The sequence below is a fragment of the Pezoporus occidentalis genome, unplaced genomic scaffold (genome assembly GCF_034315485.1).
Source record: "Pezoporus occidentalis ecotype Australia unplaced genomic scaffold, CSIRO_AGI_Poc_V1 ctg46, whole genome shotgun sequence".
NCBI lineage: Eukaryota > Metazoa > Chordata > Aves > Psittaciformes > Psittacidae > Pezoporus > Pezoporus occidentalis.
Window position 1 is genome coordinate 8,750,343 of NW_026915791.1, and position 22,430 is coordinate 8,772,772.

General features: G+C 40.6%; 1 protein-coding gene across 1 annotated transcript in view; it reads right to left on the reverse strand.

Annotated features, from left to right (window-relative positions):
- Positions 1-20,984, reverse strand: part of EXT2 (exostosin glycosyltransferase 2) — a 77,996-nt gene extending 57,012 nt beyond the window's left edge. The window contains exons 1-6 of the mRNA XM_062635927.1: positions 20,425-20,984; positions 20,160-20,249; positions 15,276-15,392; positions 11,570-11,765; positions 7,562-7,701; positions 6,587-6,680 (exon numbers count right to left, since the gene is read on the reverse strand). Coding sequence (XP_062491911.1) covers positions 6,587-6,680; positions 7,562-7,701; positions 11,570-11,765; positions 15,276-15,392; positions 20,160-20,249; positions 20,425-20,960 — 1,173 coding nt within the window. The 5' untranslated portion in view covers positions 20,961-20,984. The remainder of the gene's footprint in view (positions 1-6,586; positions 6,681-7,561; positions 7,702-11,569; positions 11,766-15,275; positions 15,393-20,159; positions 20,250-20,424) is intronic.
- Between the last annotated feature and the right edge of the window lie 1,446 nt (positions 20,985-22,430).

Sequence of the window (22,430 nt, forward strand, 5' to 3'; positions counted from 1 at the left end):
ATTCCACGAGGTATTATAATACCAAGGTTTCCCACAAAGCTGAGTCCTGAAGCTGCATCACAGCAACCGCACCATGTCTGACCAAGCGGCCTTCTGCTCCTGTATTCTGTCTCTGACAACAGTCCGTAAGCAGGTACCTTTTGCTCCCATTTTCCCCTCTCTTCTTGCCCTTAACCACTCTCCAGCTTACAGGAGCCTGCAACTCAGGAACTTCTAAGCCAGAGGGTGTATCTTTGCATTCATCTCTGACAGATTTTCCTTCTCTGGATTTCTTCATTCACCCTTAATGTCAATAAAACCCCCTTACTCACATAAAATGCTGAAGCAGTGAGTCCCACACACTACCTGCTAGTTCTGGGAAAAGATCATCTCTCCTCCTTCAGTTTTTTAGGCTAGATTCCCAACAATACAAGTCCTAGGAAACTTCAAATAATTTTTTTTCAAACAACGTACAGTCCTATCCATTCACTTTCTTCAGGACCTTCTTATTTTATAGATCTGCATTGTATTCTTGCTACTCACCTTACCCCCAGTCATTCATTGTCAGATGAAGAGTTATTTAATCACTCTTCTGAAACTTCTGATCAGACTCGTTCTATTACATCCTTTTTAAGCTGGGAGAACCTAACTGTGGACTGAATTTCATTTGTCACTTTATCACTTGGTCATGCTGTGCCTGCATTTCTTTGGCCTGAGATGTGCCAGTTCAAAGTAAAACCTTTCCCAAAGCAGAATCATTCATAAGGGGTTATTTTCTATTACTGTTAGCTTGAGTTGCAAATTTTCCCTTAAAAAACATCCTTCTGGGATGGGAACACCTTCTACACAGCTACCTGATTTTATGGGATTTCTTATCTCCAGCATCTCCAGCTCTCTGTAAGTTTGATTGAAATTGGGCAGTAACAGAAATCAGAAGAGAAATCAGCATGCACATTGTATGTGATCATAGCCTAGTTTCCCTAGGAAACCAGGATGAAAAGAATTCCTGCACTCAAGAACACTAGCTCTTCATTCTTGTACCATTAGAGCACACAAAGTCACCCAGTCTTTCAGACTAGATATTACTTCAAAAGCTTTATTTTGAGGAGGTGGGGAGTGTTATAAAGCCAAAAAGGAACAGGCACACAAAGCCTTCTTTTGAAAATAAACTCCTTACCTAAAATCTGTTCACTGAGAAAGAATGCCTAAATAAACAGAGGAATAACTCTTCCCATTGAACAGACTTTCATATTCTGATCCTATGCCTGCATGAGTCTATCTGTAGTAAAAGACTTCCAAGTATGTTGATATTTAGTGAGGAAAAACATTTACAGTATATCTGTATATTCAGATAGACTGATTCTTCTCCTCAAAAGAAGGGGGAAAAGGCACAGAGGCTCAAATACGAACTGCGGAAACCTTTCACACAGTTAAGACGGTTCTGTATCAACTACAGTGGTGAAATATGTTTCTAGGGATTAACAGGCTTTCAAAGCAAAACATCAGAAACACTCTGTTGAGAGGGAAACTATACAAGGCATGGTATGAGCACACAGCAGCAAAGCTTTGTTCTGCTTTTTTTCCTTTACCTATTTCACTCTTCTTCAGGAGCAACACAAGATGTCAACTATCACTCTATCATGTAGGTCTATTACTTCTATTTCATGCTCCCCCACTCCTAGGACTTTGCTATTACCTGGGTGCTGGTTTGGGATGCAGAGAAAATGAAAGCCTAAGGATGCAGCACCAAGTCTGCTGGATCAGTAGGTGTGCAGCTGAGCTGCTTATTGACTTGCCTCTGGGCACTTCTGCCAGTGTTTCAGACTCCATATGGAACTATTTGTGAGAGGGGGATGGTTCAAGGAAGCTTCAAAGAAAACGAGAATGACAACGTTACTGTAGAAAAGAGACAAGGCAGCAACCCCAGAGATGCAAAAGTTTCAACCTGACTGCTATTAATTTTAGCAGCTCGACTAGCAGAGGCTCTTTTTGATGGTCAATACACCGCAGTTTGTAAGAGCTGTCATATGCCAGTCTTCAGTTCTCATGGACAGAGGCTGTACACGTAGTACTGAATAACAACTTTTCACTACAGTGTAGACTAGGCTATGAGCACATAAACCATTCCCTTTTGTGAGGAAACACAGAGAACTGAACCAGCAATTGTTGAGGGCAAAATGTTCTGCAAGTTTGAACAACAGAAGTGTAAGTTAATATAGTTAAACCCCAGAGATCTCAGCACAATCAGGTATAAAGCAGGACAGTAGAAATTAACTTTGATTTCCCACACTTCAGCACTGCTCAAACCAATAAATCTCTTTCCTGGTTTATATGATATACAAAACAACTGAGCAAAACAAAGTTGTGTAAAACTGGAAAGGAAATCACAGCCCAGGTCATACCAGCCACAGATGACTCCAAAGCTAAAGCACCTGTATTTCATCCTCACCATGTCTGCATTGATCACTGTACAAGCTATTGGAAAATACGTTCAAATATGGGTTCTGAGGTATTTTAAATGTAATGACTTCTCTTTAAGAGCTTTGCTCTCTTCTCCAACAGAGGTATGGCCAGAAGTACCTCCATATAATATATATTTTAACCTTGATGCATGATTACCGGAGTATCAACTGCAATAAAATGCTGCAAAGAGAGCACGTAATCAACAAAGAGACCTGACAAGCTAACATTTACAATAAGATCTGGCTTAATTGACAGGTTTTCCTTAAGAATTAAGTCATAATCTAGAGAACCACTGAAACCAAAGCAGTCGGACAGCAAGGCTTCAATCTCACAAAGGTTATCAGACCCAGCAGTTCTGATAGGTAAGATGAATGCATGCTTTATCCTACTCAAACCAGGAGAAATTTAGAGCAAGGATTTGTTGTTTGGCTAAGAAGAGGATGATCTCAACCATATTCATGTCAGAACATGTCAACTGGTTTCTTAATTTACATTAAAGTACATTAATTGGCAGGTACTGGCAAAGCATGTTTCACAAGTCTTCACCAAAAACATACTGTCTCCCCTAGTAGAATTTTATGTGCAACAAAACCATCTTTATTTGAAAAACCTAATCACATCCTCACTGCAAAGGGAACAGTGAGATCTTGCAAGGCAACTTTGACACCCGTTTAATAAAAGCGCTTTGCAAAGATCTTTTTTTCCTCATTTTAACACCAGTTGTGGGCCAATCTTTTTGTCATTGTTACATCAAACCCAAATGTCTCACAATGTAAAACAAGAACAGACATTATCATTGTGATTATCTGTTTCCATCTTGATAAGAGCAATGCTCAGAGAAAACTAGAACCACAAGACAAACGTAGAACAAGACCAGTTCCAAGTCAGTCCTCTTCCACTTGACAGAAAAAACAAGCATCAAAATATTGTATACGAATTACGTGATTAGCCCCTCAAGTTGAAGTTGAAGCAGCAAAGAAATCTGCTTAAATATTATTGAGACATATGGGTTACCTGCAAAAGTTTCTGTAGCCCTTCTATGGCTAAACAGAATAAACAAGTGCTGTAGATCACATCTGAAAACATGTATTAATCACTCCAGCTCATTTGCAGATTCATTCTATACATGGGTATTAGCTGAGTTTCATTTTAGTAACTCCCTGCCCAAGAAGATGATTCTCCTCCCCATCCCACATGGGCAGCTGAGTGGTACTTAATAGTTTAAGCAGAGCCAGCAAAAGCAAGCCCAAATTCACTTTGCTCCTGAACTACCCTTAGCACCAGCCTCAAAAGGTCCATTCCAACTTCAAATTATCTCTTCTACTATACTATCACCCCTTTAGCCTGATTTTGTGAATCTTTATTCATTGATTCCTGCACATTGCCAGTGAAGTGAAGACACTAAAAAAATATTGGGAAGACGTTTTGTCTAGCCAGAAAGTCCTAATACACTTTCCCAAACCATTTAAACGGGAAGACAGCAAGTGTGCAACAGTGACACTGATGAGGAGGAAGGAAACAAGAATCTGTAGCACAGGTGGAATATTAGTGCATATTTATCAATAAGGAAAAGCAATCAAGTTACTGGCAGTCCACACAATATCAGTCACTAAGTACATTTTCACCTTATCAGATAGCTACAACATAGAACCATGTGTCAGCAAGGGAATTTCACAGATGCTTACACTGGGACTTTGCGTTGTAAATAAGACTGCCAGGACATGAAATGTCTGGATAACATGTTTAAGTATCCTCAATATGCAGCCAGAAATAAATTCACAATGACAAGAAAGACCTTGTGATTTCATCCTGATACTCTTGCTACCAAAATACACATCTATATCCTTAACAAAAGCATCAAGATGTGAGAGTAAGAAAACATCCTTCCCACCACTGGTCAACAGAATTACTGTTTCCAATAGTTGCAGTGATGCTTTAGACCCAATGACTACTGCAAACCATCTATAACCCAACAAAATTCACTCCAGGCACAGGCTACGACTGCATGCTGGGTAATAAAATATCTTCTATTTTAACTTAATTTTATGGAGCTACAGACAATATAGATAACCTACTGATCACCTGAATTAAGAGGGGTTTTGCTGATTTATTTCATTGTGAATGTTATTTGGTTGGTTTTGGCTTGTTTTGTCTGTTTGTTCTTAAAACAAACAAGTGTTGTTTCCTGATTTCCTACTTTAAAATTACTGTGTAAGCTTTCCATAATGCCAAGTGCATTCTCTGTAGCAGAACACTATCCCACAATGATTATTTTATGATATTAGTAAAATGGACAGTAAGAAAAAAAATCAATGCACACTTCAAGGGATTGTTAATGTCAGTTTTAAAGCTTTGTTAGGCAAAAGTCCCTAGTATTTACTACATTCATGTCAGAGATAGAAAATAGAGCAAAACCATGTTTCTAGGACCTGCAAGAGCAAAGCTACTTTTTCACTTGCCATCCCCTGGGGTAGCAACTTTCGGTGCTGCCAGTGGGCCCCACCAAAAGAGCTCATTGGGTGATGCGACTAAAGAGAAAGGAGACCTCTGATGGCTGCTGTGATGTTTGCAGCTTCTCTATCCAGAGGATGAAGTGAAGCTGGGAACAGAATTCAGGTGCGAAAAGCTATTTACTGCTAAATTTGAGAGTCTATTTTCTCCCGCATAGTATTAATATGCACTGTGCAGTTTTAGCATTGTCTAGGTAGAAAGAACTAGAATGCTGTAGGTTACACCTTGAAAAACCACACCTTGGGTTGCTTTTTGTAAGGGCCACACAAAAGATGACTGCAACTAAGGCTGGGTGGGGGAATTTCACAAACATGCCTCCACAGTTCTTGCATCTTTAAAAGTCACCTGAAATCACAGTTTACTGTTTACCTACATATTCAGCTCTTACTTCTTCTATGCCTCAATTCCTATCAGGAAAAACAGTAACACCATCTCACCTTATAACAGTACACGCTTGGGTACAATGAGGTGACAAGGATGAAAGGATCCTAGATACTAAGTTCACAATATATGTTAACTTCTTACTTCTTCACTGGCTCAAAATGTAATCTCTATATTCCAGCCACCGGAAGAACAATGTGGTTGAATTCTATGCCCTAATCTGACAACAAAACTCTTCACACTTTGTGAAAATCCTCACATGGCTAACAGTCCTCATCTGTGGAGCTTAGAATTAAAGCAACTAATAGTGTCTGTAACAGCAAAGCTAACAGACAGGAATCAGCATCAGCTGGAGTAAACTATAAGACATTTCCTTTTGACTACATACCCAGCCAACACGGACTTCATTCATGAGTCTGGACAGTTTGTGATCTCAGCTCTTTCAGTCACCAAAGAAGTAACTGAGAGAAACTGCCAACTTTGTTAAAATACTTAGAACATTATGGATTTAATACTTCCCTCTTGTGTTGAGTGATTAAAATTTATTTACAAACCAAAACTTCTTTTGAGATAAAGGCAAGACTCTTGAACTTCTTTTTTAATATAATTTCAATACTATGGTGAAAAAAAGAAACCAATATGCACTGTGATTTCATCAGAAGTATGTTAATATATGAGAGTAGGCAGTACACCTGCATTGAGTGACAGCTTCCATCCCAAGATGTAGAAAGTGGACTTTGACTACATTGGCAGAAATTGGCAGTCTCCACACATGACAAATACCACCTGATCTTTACATGAAAAAGCACTAGTTAAAACCTCAGCTTCTCTCTTCAGGAGGTCTGCTGCAACCCAGGATGACTGGGCATCGTTCACTGTGGATGCTAAAGATCCTATGTTGTATTTCACAACAGCAAATACATTAATATAGTAGGTCTGCCTACTGAAGTGGTCTTCTGCAGCCACAACCATAAGCAATATTCTTACTTCCCTCACCTGATGGGTAATGTAGGACTGATCAACAGCTGCTGTTCAACACATTTAGCTGCACCAGTGATGGGTAGAGACACCACATTGAAAAGTGATGGTGAATGCATATGCTTGGCATAAAGAAAGGGGGTCAAATAAAGTATTAACATGAGTACAACAGATGCTTCTGCATTCCAACAGATTTCACAGCAAGGCAGGTATATGAACCTACACTCCAACCATAAATACAGGAAAATCATTTAAACACAGTACATTGTTTTACCTGTCTTTGCATCTCTTCAATCTGTCGCTGGGGGACACTTTGCAGAATACTGTACATTTCGGGCATCTTTTCTTCAGGGATGACAACAGAGGCCCTATAGGCAAAAAAACCACAGAAAATAAATGGTAAGATAAAAAGAAGTTTCACATTAAAAGATGTCAACTACTTTTCCAATCCATAATCTTATCCCATTCTAATAAGACACATTCAGAAGATATTAGCAGAAAGAAGCAGTCTTCTCTCAGTGTAATTGATTATTCTGTAGCTGTTCCTTGGCAGCACCAGCCAGTCTGCCCACAGATAATGCCACAAAAGCCTTGGACTGATCTGCACAGACAAGTTGATAAATACGGAAGGGACAGATATGCAGAAATCCTCATTTCTCATCTCTGGATTGCCACTGCCTTGCTGTCAGCTGAGATTTTTGAAGTGACTAAGGAGTAATACACATACAAAGAGTCATATAAAGCATATACAGTGCTATGTATGCAAACTAGTAACTTCTGTACATATTATCCCAAGATCATGCAACTGGGCGTAATGCATGCCTGGAAAAATAATCTAAGCTCTTAACACAGTGTACTCAGCTACAGAATAATTATACCTTTCAGTCCCAGATGAACTTAGAAATCATGATACTATACAGTGAATTTAGCTTTTAAGTGATGCATACACCTTCCTTAAAAGAGCCTGAATGCAGACCAGTTCTCACTGAATTCAAGCACAAGATAACAAAGCAAGTCTGTTTTAGAAAACATATGATCAGCTACAAGATAATCAAACACTCTGTCAGCTCTGCCTCACTTGTTTTCGATGCATAATATATCAAGGGCAAAGACTGCATGTATCTTAGCCTGTATTCTACTCCCTGTAGTGCCCAGTACACTTGACTTATCATACAGATCTTATTCAAATCACTGAATGCAATGAAGTCTCTTATGCAGGGATTCAAAGTACAACAGTGAGGGTACAAACCTCTTCCAGTCCAGAACCTCAGAGAAAGGTAAAATGTAGGAGTCTGCAACGATCACTGGGACACAGCCAGCTTGAAGAACATCGCTCAGCACAGCCTGTCCCAGGCGGGCGCCACGTAGAACAACACAGAACGTAGATTCCTGTCAACAAATGGTATCCAACACACAGATGAGGATAAAAAGGGAAATGTTAGATTTGTATTTCCATTCTATGCTTTGTTTTAATGGACAAACTACAGAATTCTAAACTGAGAAGAAAAATAAGTTAAATTTTGAAAGTTTGGCATAACAGGATGAGCAACAATCAACATGCACTTACTGGGTACAAACTGTATGAAGCCAACCTGATTTTCTTCCATCACAGGGCAACCCATCTCCGCAAACAGTAGAAAAGCAATAGATTTCACATCTCGACTTCAAAAGGCATTTGACATTTTTGATAGTACTTTCATAAGCAAATAAAGAAATCATGGGCTAGATAAAGCCCTCACAGTATTTACAGTTACATAAATTGTAGTTACAGAAAGAACTCTAAGTATAAAGCAGTTTGCAGTGGCTCACAGGTAAAACAGTGATGGACCAAATAAGCTTTCCTACGTGCAACAATATTCCATGTGTTCCTTAGTTACCTGAGTAGCAGAATTAGGACCATAGTTATTAGACCTTTCAATACTTAAAATTTGGTAGGATTAGCAAGAATAATGGTTTACGGGATTAGAGTTTGACATTATATGGATAAATTGACTAAAAAAATAGCCATAGGGTTCAACACTTAGATAAAAATAACCAACTGCATAAACATAAAGCATGAAGTAACTGGCTAAGTTTTGCACTTTGCAGAAGAAGACATTTCCTAAGGATGGGAAAAGAAAGAGTATTCACATGTCAGCAATGTTGCACTGTTTTAAAACCAAACCACTCCACCCACAGGTTGTATTAGAATCAAAAAGAAGTACAACTGAAGAAACCTGAAGGAATCACTCACTTTACTCAGTAATAAAAGACCTCAGACACAGCAGTGTGTTCAACCCTGGGCAATCACTTCCAGGGGTAAAAAAGAAGCATGATTACTTACCTTGAAAGTATGATCTACAAGGAAAGATTGACTATATCAGTGCAACTTATTGTGATGAAGTGAGGGCAGAAGGAAGATGGCGAAACAGAGCTTCAAAGATATAAAAAGCTGTTGCAAAAAGGAAGAATATAATCCTCTTACTCATGTCCACAACACACAAGGCAAAAAGCCATGAGTTTGAACTGCAGCAAACAAGACTTCTTGTCTACACTGCACTCACCCTGTAAACGGGGACTTTAGTTCTCAATGCCACTGAGGAATCTTTCTACAGATTGCAAAATAAATGCTTGTGGAGTTCAGCTACACAAACAAGGAAAAAGCCCAAGTCAGTGTTATCCCTAAATCTAAGAAAGAAAAATTATAAAGTTGATAGAGGGGCTCCCACAGATAAGAAAACATCTCTCCAGCTTGTGTTCTGTGGCCTGAGGAAAAGGAGCCAGAAGGCTCAGCAGGGCAGCAAAACATCAAAATGGAAGTAGGAAACACAAGGGGGTTTGCTGGCTCTTCACTTGTTTCCTAAAGCAGTCGTTAAGACCTGTGTTCATACTCATAAAGTACTAAAAGCCTTGAAAAACTCCTCCAAGAGAAGACTGCAAACAGGAAGCATTAGCAACCCAGAAGCCCAAGAGCCTGTCTAGTAGGAAACCTATAAAGGCAGTGCTGGAAAGGATGAACTGTGATTGCAATCCCCCTTCCCCCATTCTCAGACAGGAAGAGAAGGAAAAGAAGAGCGCAGGGAATGGAAAGAGCAGAGAGAAAGAACACACATTTTAACCATTGACTCACTGGATCACACAGCAGCAGGTGGAAGAAACCCTAGTACGGCCTGGGAGAGAAAAAAAACAAAGCAGCCCAGATGTGGACACACATGCTCATCTGCCCAGATAACCATTTTTCCTGTCTAGACAAAGGTTACTATAAATACATCTCCTTGCATCACCACTGTTATCAGCCAGACATTCCGAAGGGAGATGGAGGGCTCTGCAAAGGAAAGTATTTTAACAATCTCTGCATGTGCCAGCTCTCTTCCGAGTTATAAAATCATATATAGCAAGATATAGATATAAATTCCCCGATTTGCTACCCTTGAGTAATCCAGTCTGTACTTAAATAAAGCAAACAAGAGTGGGTTTTTTTTTCCCTTTGGCTGAAAGTTTAGGACTCAGGGTGACACCCCTCCTCCACAAGGAATTTTAAACATATTTCCTACAAAACATAACAGGAGGGGTGGAAACTTTGCCTTTCCTCTGCTTGTTTGTTGTTTTATCATCATTTGCTTAAGTTCAAAGACACATTATATGCTGGTGGCCACAGACAGAGCACAGTGGCCTGTGGCACAGCTCACTTCACCACACTGCATGCCAAAGCACCTCTGTGTCCATGCATCGCCAAGAGACACAGGGGGCTGAGAACGGTATCTAGTTTTATCTTCACTGACACATCAAAAGGCCTCTGGAAGTTGGGCCAAGGCCATGAAACACATTTCACCTAGATGTTTTCATAGCTGCATGCTGACAAGTCTTCTAGCTCAGTCTGTCACATCTATACAGATCATTTTGGAGGGTTTAACTATTAAGCTGCATACAGAAAATAAAATCTGTCAAAACTCCTTAAGTGGAGGACTCTTCTTTTGCCTCCAGATAAATCCTCACATAACTCCATTTTAATCTTCCCCACAATTGATAAAGCCATCCTCTGCTCCAAGCTTTATCTAGCAAGGCTGGGACTGTCATATGTGAGGAATCAGCTTTAAATTCATGCTTGCTGAAGGTCACTTTACCAGTTATTCTCTGGAAAGTGTAGATTCCAATGTTCTTCCCCAATTTTGAAGTGAGCGATAACTGTCTGGCCTCCAAAACTTTCTCCTCTCGCTGCTGCTGGATTTGGCAGTATCTTTGTATCATTTTTTAAGTTTACATGACATTATCATGTGTTACTAGAAGACCACCATGACCCATCTCATGAAGTTGTGATACATAAGCAGTGTTTTCAAACTGCAGCACAGCTTAAGTACAGAGTCCTTGGGTTCTCTTAAAAATAAGAATGAAGTTAGGATATAATATCCAAGCTAACATAATGAATTACGCAGTTTCAAAACATAGCCAGCAAGTCAACCCAAATCAAGGAAGTACCCTATCAATGCTAAATGGGATCATCTAGAGACAGCTACAGGTTGTGCAGAGAAGTGATTCAGAGCAGCCCTGCAAAGAAAGATTTGGAGGTGTTGGTTGATGAGAAATTTAACATGAGCCAGCAGTGAGCGCTCACAGCCCAGAAAGCCAACCATATCCTGGGCTGCATCAAGAGGAGCGTGACCAGCAGGTCGAAGGAGGTGATCCTGCCCCTCTACTCTGCTCTCATGAGATCCCACTTGGAGCACTGTGTGCAGTTCTGGTGTACACAACATAAAAAGGACAGGGAGCCGGTGGAGCAAGTCCAGAGGAGGCCACGAGGATGATCAGTGGCTGAAGCATCTCCTGTGTGAAGACAGGCTGAGAAAGTTGGGGCTGTTCAGCCTGGAGAAGAGAAGACTCTCTGGAGACCTCACAGCTTCCAGTATCTGAAGGGGGCTACAATGATGCTGAGAGGGACTTTGCATCAGGGGCTGTCGTGACAGGACAAGGGGTGATGGGATCAAACTGAAACAGGGGAAGTTCAGGTTAGATATAAGGAAGAAGTTCTTTACTGTGAGAGTGCTGAGGCACTGGAATGGGTTGCCCAAAGGAGTGGTAAATGATCCATCCCTGGCACTGTTCAAGGCCAGACTGGACAGAGCCTTGGGTGACATGGTTTAGTGTGAGGTGTCCCTGCCCATGGCAGGGAGGTTGGAACTGGATGATCTTAAGGTCCTTTCCAAGCCAAACCGTTCTATGATTCTATAATTCTAAGACAATCACCAAGTGGAAGAGAAGTTTGAAGGAGAGGCAACCTCACCTGAAGCACTTGAGGATAATCAAAGACTTGATTCTTGTGACAGCGTTTGCGAACAGCAGGGACCCCATCGGACAGATTTGTACACTTGTCTAGGATCAACACTGATTCCCCATTCTCAGCTTGAAGTGCTTCCAGCTCAGACCGGTACTCTGGGTGCAGGGACATTTGAGATGACAGGATGAAATACCTGCGAGGACTGAAAAAACACAGCAGGGTTACCTGACAGCACTGGGAGTTTGCTTCCAAGATGCTCTAGAACACATTTCCTTCCATCCTGGAAAAGCAGAGCAAGATTAACTAGATGTAGACACACTGCCAAGACCATGTAATATTCAAGACAAGGCTGGAAAGAGTAATAATGTAATATAATTAAATCTTGGATAGTAAGTGGCTCAGCATAACTTACAACTTTGAATACTTGGAAGCAGCGCTTATTACATTAGAACAGGCATTTGCATTGTAACCTCTATTACAAATGGAAAGAAACATGATTTAGCTATGTATTAAAACAGCTTGTCATTGATGCCAGGACTGTTTATTCTTTCATTTGGTGTTTGTGTACTGTAACAAAATAGATGGGACACTGAATGCTGCTGCTACTTTCTCCTCCCACATATTTTTTTATCAATTTTAAGTGAAAAAAGAAGATACTGAACTGACAGCTCACCTACCCTACGCTTATATAGTCTTGATACAGTGACAGCAGTAACAGGACAAGCTCATCTCATTAGCTGTGATTCAGTTCTGTCCCTTTTAAGCAACATTTCCAGGACAAAGCTGAAGACCCATTATCCCATTCACACTCAACTCCTACCATATTCCAAACCCATGAATATTTAAGATGTGCCTTAATACTGAAGAGTTTCAAGACCTAATTAATGCTGGAGGTAAAACACACAGGAATACAGCCTCAAATTAGGTACTCAATGCTTTAAAAAGTTATGTTAAAGCTAGAAAACAGCATTTCATGTAATATCTACTCATTCTCATCTACTTTCCTTTCCCTTTTAAACAGGACGGACTGCTCCACTGCTCCTCCCTGAAAGGAACACACAGCGAGTGCCTGCCCTCACGCTGCCAAAAGAACACAGGAAACACGAAGCCTGCACTTAGGATTCCAGTTCTACTCCACGTGATGCTATCTTTAATTTACAGCTCTGAAAACACACATACAAACACACATTTCATAAAGTCAGACCTCTCCTGCTGCTCTTCTCACCTCTTCTACTCATTTTCATGCTGGTCACTTTAGTTGCTCCAATTAACAGATGAGACATTCTTTTTAGCAAGCCTCCAGCTGCTACCAACTTGCTACCAGCAGCTCTACTGAATATATATTTCCAGCAGAGGTGGAATTAAAATGTTTTAAACAATCCAACTAAAAAGGAGAGTAAATCAAAACCCCCCAGTTCAGCTCTGTAAGGGGAATAAAAAAGGATTTGCCTTAAAAACAAAGGAACTACTGCTGCAGATGAGTGATAATAAATGCCTGTAACCAGCTACAAATTATGCAGGTTTGTGCCATGTTTAAAGCCAAATTTTTCCTTAAAACAACCATCATCCTATGATGCTCCAAAATTGTTATATCAAATCTTGCTACAAAAGTACATCCCAGCTCCCAGGAAATAACACATTGGTGTAGTGGAATGTAAGAATTCATCCCAAGCAAGCCTGAATTCTGAGCATCATCCCCTTGTCATACTCCTGCATAAAGCGAGCACCATCCCCTTGTCGTACGCCTGCATAAAACAATCGAACTCGTGAATGTGTTTCAATTAGTAATGCTAACTGGCCACTAGATGGTAGTCCGGAGACAACAGTCTGTTCCACACACACAAGAACCACCACCTTTGAGGAATACGGAAGCTCCAGCACCTTCACTGAACACAGATTCAGGCACTGCAACAGCTCCCACATAACAGTTTCCCTTATCCGACCTAAAACCAGACAAAGCATTTAGCTGACTACACGAATGTGAACAGTATGACTGCATCTCTCCTTACATTTGGTTCTGTATGTGCTGATGCCTATCATCACCTTCATGCTTTCCAGGCAGAAATACAAACCAGGCTTTCACTCCGTAATATTTGCAGTAAAAGTAGTAGACTGTAGTAATACTCGAGATCTATGAAGAATCAACTGGGATGCAACCAGATGTCTCTACACTGGCCTGGTCCAGGAGCATCACAAGCAGGACCATAGAGGGTGCAAGCAAAGCAAACCACTGCAGCACAAGTTTGGCCTGTAGCTGACTGTGGTATCTTCCCTGGAGCAGCTCAGAGCCATAGCAAGAGCATTGCCCTTACCAGAGAAGACAACTGAAGCCAAAGTACAATAACTTTTTGTGACCAATAGTGGCAGCACCCTTTCAATTAGTTTTCAACTTCAGTAATTCATATTCTCTGTAGGATACTATCAGAAAAAAGGACCTAAAGTTCCTGCACTTCTAAACTTGATCTTCACAATCAGCTGACACATCATTTACCCCATTATTCCAGTCTGCCCATCTTTTAAACTATAACAGAGGTAAGACTGTTAATTACACAGCTGACAATGTTTCACTCTAAGAGGCTTATAAAATATTAAAAGGGTCTTCCATAATCAATCAAAACATGTCTTTCAGACTTCTACCTACTCTTGTTCTGAAGACATGAATGTAGTAGAGAAACTACCACTTTCCACGGTAGCTCAGTGTGATGGCTACTTACATTCCTTGTTAAAATTAGTGCTTTATTTCCCACTTGTCTTGTTTTACTTCCAGCTACAAGGTCAGGGAGGGGGCGTCGTTTGTGTTTATGTCTTACTCCATTACTTTAGAAAAGATAACATCAGAATTCTAAGCTCTGAATGTAACTATTCCCATAATCAAATCAGTTCTCATTTTTCTTTTTCATGAGCTAACCACACTAACCTCCTTCAGATTCATTCTGCAAGAGCTGCTTCCCTTCAGAGCTGTATTTGCAGGCTTCTCCTGTTCCAAACTCTCAATGTCATTTTGAAAGGACTTCAGAACCACAAAAACATCTAAACTGATTTATGAAGAATGTATCCGTAAGACACACAGAGGTAAAGATCACATCCTCACTGCTATCCTCCTCTTACTCATTCAGAGTTTGGCTTGGCCGATACTACCTGAGGCATTCATGTTGATCCCCATGATCCCTTCCATCTCTTTAAAGTCACAAAGGGTGTATAGCACAATGCTTTTAACATTGCATTAGTGATCTGTTGCTGTTACTTTGCTTTTAAGTATCCTAAAGCAAATTGCCTGACGTGATCATGTATTAGGGAATCTGTATGGCTTTGAATTACTGCCCAGCTTTACTTACACTTTAAAGAAACCAAACATAACAACCGTTTTTCTTTGTATGCTAAATACCTTGTCAGTTCAATGGAAATACTGATTCTAATTCTACTGGAAAAATTGTCATGCTGTAGTATTTCACAATTCAGCTTCTGGAGTGGAAAAAACCCGAATCACTCAAAAAGAAATCCGCAGTTTATAGCTAAACCACGTGTTGGCAGATGAGCCAAAGCTTTTAGCATTGGAACCATCATATATTTTAACAGTAAGAGCTATTAAAAGCAGCCCTTACAACATTGCCCAAGCCCACCAACCAGTTAGTAGCTATACTTCTATTTTATCAGCATCAATATTAAACTGGATATTGAATATACTTTGCTCAATTCATGGTAGTTCCTTTACCCTGGTCCTCTTTCTGGCAGATCCACCTCTGCTGACAAGGGGCTGTAAACAGGAATACTGACATCATAGCCTTGCCGGTAAGTCCACGTGGAAAAGCCTCCACCAGCCAGCAGAGCTCTGGAAAAACACAAGAAAATGGCTTTAAACAGAGTACGCAGACCACTCAAACTCAGAGCATGATTTACTGATTCTCATTACCAGAACATCAGGAAGATGCATGCTCGGAGATAAGTTGTGACTTCAGTTTTTGTCAGCAGCGTGCTTTTCAATGCAGCTTTTTGGTTCGCTTGAGTTTTGATGGACTGGGCTTAGTGCCAGATTAGATCTAGTCATCAGGGGAATACTTATGATTGTGTATGATCACTCAGGAATGGACCATTTATTGAAGTCATTGTGATAACTTTGCATTTTTGCAAGCTTGTATGTCCCAAGTCAATTTTAATATAAAGAAATACACTGTCAATTATTTATACTAGTTAAAATACCCCTCGATGCCTGCACTAAAATAGGGTATACCTCAGCTCTCAAAGTGTCAGAGACAAGCTGTATTCCAGACATAAGTTCAGGTACAATAACAGTTTCAGTGACTCTGAAATTCTCAGGCTGGAAAAGAAAACGGAGTTATTTGCAACTGTATTTTCACAGGGATTATACAAACTAGTGAGAAATGCTATTCACAGAAAACATGACAATAAGAACTCTGCATGTTATGAAGCTAAATCCCAGCAGTAGAGACTGTTTTGGGACACTATGTGCCAGAAAGCATGGGAATCATCCAAGACCGATAAATTAAGATGTAATTCAACCTCCTAACAGGATGACCCTGATGGGACCTTTTCCTAGATGGGACAACCTTTTGCAACACAGAAGAGCTTTAAGAAACAGAAGAGAATAATGTGTATAGAATAAAGCAATACATCATTCACAATGCCAGAAAAATGGCTTGTTACTATCCCCTACCCCAAATCAGGCTTTGAAACACGCTAGTAGAGGACATCAGCTTTCCAGTTGTTATGTCATCCCCAGTGACCAGGTGGCACCACGAACACATCATCCTATTGCCAAAAGCTCAGATTCAGCTTCTTGAGTGAAACTTCTCAAACAGCTGATCAACCTTTCAGTCCTTTGTCACCAAACAGCAGGGTGTGTGATACTTCATATTGCCCCAGGGAGACTGGGTCTGCTTAAGGTACCATACAAAGTAGTTTGGAGAAAATGCTTCTCCAAATCATTTCTCTCCTTCACTGTGGAAGGAAGCAGAACACAAATACACCACTACAGTAGGCACACTGACAATCCATCAGCTGATATCCTTGTTTTCAGGTATCACTGAATGAAATCCTTAGTACAGTGTTTGGAGAAGCCGTTTTTCCACAGCTGTTACACAACAAATTATCATCATAGCTAATTATAATCCCATACCTATCATTTTTTCCCATTGGAACATCGACACCGGTATGTTCTGCCTAACTCCCATCAGATGTCCCATGGGATACTTCACTTCCTGCTCTGACCTACAGTACAGTTGTTCAGCATGCAAACACCACAAGCACACTTTGCCACAAATGTGACTTCACCTACATAGTCAAGCAAGCAGTCCTAAGTGTCATTTAAGAAGCCCTTTGAAAATCCCAGGCTCTGGATTAGAGGATCTGGATTAGAGATGCATTTCAGCCTGATGACAATTACAAAATCAGAACAACTTGCCCTTTTATTCCTCTTCACTCAGAACTCAAACTATAGGAGCAAGAGAAATCAACTTGAGAACGAGATGATAAATCAGCTATGCTGCTGAGTGAGAATTTATGTTCCAAATCAAGTGATTATATTGGATTCCTTCCCAGTGTCCCTTTGGGTGACATGTACAATGCTGCTATAACTAGCTCTCACCCTTGAAGCCACATGTTCCATGTCTTATCCACATTAACTCAGTTATAAGCAGGGAGAAAAAACTGTCTTGGGTGTTGCTGGTCTTGCACTTCATATCCCCCTCCTCCTTTTTTAACCCCTCCTAATTGGGAAACTACAACCAGATTGTTTTAATTGGATCCGGTGAAAACATGACAGCACCTCATCAGCCTTGAGAAAGCAGGTGTGTGTCATGCAGACTTTTACCTAAATAAACCCACAGGGAATCAACACCAGTTAAATAACTCCACTCAGATTTTCACTGTACTGTGCAGTAAGAGAGTAGAGACATTAACTCCTAATGTACTCAAGACAAATAACCTTTAAATTGCACCGATCAGCAAGAAATAAGCCTGGTCCTGAGCAGCTTTTTGCCACTTTTCAGGTATTGATCCTTCTTTCTCTCTCTGCAGGAAGTGTCCCAACTGGCCTCTGCAGTAAATGTTGCTACCCAGCTGCCATCACCATGAGCTTTCTGCCAAACTTCACAAGTCACTGAAACCCAATTCATCAACTGAAGCAGAACAAAAACTTACCTTAGCTCATATGTTCAATTCTACAGCGACCGAGTGGCTTTGCAAAAGAAATCCTTTCATCCTCATAAGTGTACCAAATTCAACAGTACTTATTAACAAATAATAAAGAGCTCATTTTTTAAGTTTTATGGCAGGAGATTACATATGTTCTGGCACCTAATACCAGCAACGCAGCTTCCATGCCCACAAGGCAGATTTCCATCTTTGAAATTATGGAATGAAATGCTTTTACACTGTCTTTGGAAATTGGATTTAAAGATTTAATAAACAAACAACCCCTCAGCGAGGTAACTTTTTAGCTAAAGACTTTTCCAGATGTAAAAATACAACTGAATTCCCCTTTGTGTATAAAGTCTTGTTTTACCTGGAATTAATATTCTGCAGCAAATCAACAGAACACAACTCTATCAAACCTCTTGATTCACTCCTGTTCAGCTATGTATGACCTTTGATATGTGCCAAATAGGGAAGAAAGGCCATGCTCCCTATGCAAACTTCACAAATGTTACCTGTGTATTTCATGAGTGATGCACAAAATCCCACAAATACAGTCTTTCTGGAATTGTACTGATGCAGTTCAGACCACTCATTCACAACCAAGTGACCTTTGCCAATGTACCTTCATCTTGGCCCGCAGCCTCTCACCCTGTGATGCTACAAACAACTGTGATGCTACACCACTTTGTTAACTACCCATTCTGTAAGTGTAGACATTCCCAAATTAAAACACACACACACAGGTTGCTTGTTCTGTTAGACACGAACTAAGAACTCCAGAGTTCTCCAAAATCATACCATAACCTCATGCACCATCAGTTCCCTGTAGTACAGGTTCTGCACTATACTGAATACAGTCTAACTGTTGGCTGCCTACAAAAAGGAGTTTCCACATTTTCTCCATCCCAAGCACTGTTATTGCCTCTCTTATGTGTTATAGCTAGCGATCATACAGCTGCAGGGTGAGTCAGTTTGGCAAGCTATGACAACAGCTGCATGCCAAAATAGATTTGGGTGTTTTATTCCAATTACTTTACTTTCCATGTTAGCACAACAAACTCTTAGAACAAACACCTACCAAAATGATACACTTCCTGCATACTAAGCCAAGTCACGTAAGACCAAATATGAATGGACATCTGACATAGAAAAAGAAGTTTAAAAAAACCCAAGTTGTACAGTGTTAGAACTCTACTGCATCTAATTAATGAATCTATTTCTTCAATAGACATGTGCATCTGCAAATACACAGTCTCAGAGCTGTATACTCCAATAAGCAGAGCATCATTAAGTGAAAATTCCCCTTAAGAAGTATAAATCTTAAGATAACACATGCAAGTATTTACTAAGAGATAACAGGTTTGGTTATGTAGGAATGATGCTTTACTGCCCTCTTCAGGCTAAACCACATGAAAGTAACACAATTTCATGCAGAGAAGTAAAAACCTACAGCCTTGCTTCACAGTCAGTGATGTAATTACAATAAGTAAACTTACTCTTTGAACATATCCTGAAAAAACATGTTCTGTTCTGGCACTGAAGGATGTTTTAAATCACCTTTGGTGCAAATGAATCAAGATATACTCCATACACAATGATCTTAGCAAAGATCTCATGTCAGGCAAGATTTTGTTGACGTTTGGCAGAAGAAAGTTAACCTTGACCTTCAAGAGAGGGACTGGTTACAGGGGACCTAATGCAGCAGAACTAAGCACATACAGGCTAATCCAGTAGAAACATTCAGTAATGGTGTCTAAACTAAACACATTTGTCTTACTGTTATTCCAGTTTTATTTGCCTTACAACCTCTTTTCCTCTTCCAAAAGGAAACTATTCTGGAAGGGAAAACTGAGCTCAGGATTCGTGCCTTTTAAGTTTCAGGAAAATAAAATATTTTCATAACACACTTGCCAGAGAATAACTAAGAGCATTTATTCGATTACTAACACAGTGTAGTTGTTAAGACAATAAAACCAACTGAAATTCACCACAGTTCTATGAAGCAGAGCAGCTGCTTTAAAAAGCCCTTGAAGACTTGTGTCAGAAAGCTGCAGTTACAATCATTTTTTAACTTCTAATTTGCATCAAATGGGACACTGTGTAAAGCATTCAGCTTTAGTAACATACAATATATATGTCTAACCTCAAGATTCTCCATCCTTACAGCAAGCCCAACAGTTAAGAGTAAATGCTGTCAGCTACGTCCCATATAAAATTAAGGATGGGCCTAAACCATCAGATTTCAGGAGCAAACAGAAGTCCTACAGAAGACAAGGACTTCTCTACGCCCTTTTTTTGAGAAGGAAGTCATATTCCAGCTTTGTAAAGGTTAAGGAGCACATCCTTTGTCATGAGATGCACTTCTGAGCATCAGCTTCTGTACTTCTGTTTCTTCACTGGCATTTTTAAATGTCTGTGCATTCAAACACAACAAAACTCATACCTATCTCTAGGAACATCTAGGGCAGTGTTATAATCTGGTGGCCCTCCAGGCAGCATATTGAAGAGCAAGTGGTTTGTGCCTCGATCCCACCTAAAGCAAAAGAAGAAACAGACAGCAATTAGAAAGGTATTCTCCACATAGAGATGGTAAGTTCTGTGAAAGCCTAGCTCTGGCATTGACTCACTGCATCCTCCCCTCCTGCATTAACCTTAGTTTTCTCCACTTTGTGTTCTTTAAATTCACACACTGACATTTCAGGAAATACCTGGATAACTGTGCCAAAGCCTGAGCTGTCTCCTTGATACGGAGTGCGTTCTGATTAAGGACATCTATGGATGGCACAAAAAGGCAGGCGCGGTTTACATCATCAGTGTAGAATTCACTGTCAGAGATGGCAGTCAGCAGCTCATTGTATTCCCTGGAAATGGTGTTGCTCACCGAGGTCCCGTATTCATCCACATACTTCTTCAGTGAGTAGATGTATACCTTGATTTTGTTTTTGGGATTGAAGCCACAGCGATAGACATCGAAGCAGGTATGCATCCTGCAGCTGAGGTCTCCCCGCTCAGGAATGGGGCTGTCAGCAGGAAGCTTGACCACAGGCACATCATGGACACTGCGTTTTTCAACAGTCCAGTCATTGGATGACTCAATGGAGTGAGGCCAGAACTGGAATATTCCTGTGGCAATTAGGCCAAGCAGAACTATGGAGAAGAGCGTGATGTAGTAGATGCGATGCTTGGTTTTCATCCTCGGGATGAGGGCTGGACCCCGGGTGTTGTATTTGGCTGAGGCACACATAATGGAATCAATTATCTCTTGTCTCTACAAAACAGAGAGAGAGGTTTTAGGATCTTCAAATGCTCATATGTCCCTCTGGAACATAAGATGCCAATTGGGGCTGGTACCTGGCAAGGACAACAGGAGGCTGATGTGCTGGGTCTGGCTGCAATGGAATGACAGAAGGCCAGGTTGGACGAAGCCTTAGGTGAGATGGTTTAGTGGGAGGTGTCCCTGCCCATGGCAGGGGGGTTGGAACTGGATGACCTTAAGGTCCTTTCCAACCCTAATTATTCTATGATTCTATGTTGGCTAGTTAACAAGCACAGACATAAAAGAACATGGCTTGGTCAGTGAGGGGAGGAAGAAATCCCAGACACTACAGAAGTGGTAAGTCCGTGTAGGTACCACTCCACCTACATCTAAGTGAATTCATGATGAATAGATGAAAAAATTCATGGTAAAACAATAAACTGCTCATCTTAACCTGGATACGCCACAAACGGCTTATAATGGGGCATCACAGAGGACTTAGAATCAGAACACTGCTCCCAGTGTAAAGTTGCTTTCAAAATGAATTTTGCAGGAGCCCCACCATATCCAGCTAGACTGATGCCACTCTTCTGTCAAGAAAAGGCAATTTTTCATCTTTTACACACAGAGTTGTGGTTCAAGCAAGAGGCAATTTATATTAACTACAGACTGAAGAATCAGCTACTTGTTGCATGCAAAAACCTGTTTAGGTTTTCAGCTAAAGCTTCCATACTAAATAGATCCAACCTGAACTCTCCACAGTGGCAGCTTTTTAAAGGTAGTAAGCATGTTTTTTTTCCTGAAAAAGAAGGTGGATGGTATAATGATGTGTTTTCCTTTTGGACAAATGGGATGTTTTCTTGCTTTGTGATAAAGAAAGAAATTCTGACAGTCAACTGTGCAGTAGACAACAAATATGAATAAAAGAAGAATTAATACGGCATTAAATGATCTCTGCAATGAACTGGGTTATGGTTATTGGCAGTGCTCAACAAAAGACTGGGTTGGGTGGGTAATGCATGAAATAACTGCACTTACAGCAGCACAAAAACAATCCCAGATGCTAACAGATATTCCACTTTTAACAGCTGCTTTCATCAATTTATATTCACATTCTGATTCTGGAGACAGCTTTTAAAACCTACTGTACAGGACTATACACGTACAATGCTGTTAGCGTGACAGATATCAGGATCACAGAATCCCAGACTCGTTTGTGCTGGAAAGGACCTTAAGATCATCCAGTTCCAACCCCTGCCATGGGCAGGACCATCTTCCACTAGAGCAGCTTGCTCCAAGCCCCGTCCAGCCTGGCCTTGAACACTGCCAGGGATGGAGCATTCACCACTTCTCTGGGCACCCTGTGCCAGCGCCTCAGCACCCTCTAGACAGATTCAATGCTTCATTACTATCAGTTTTATAACTAAAAGCTGTCCATACACCTCTGACTATTAACCA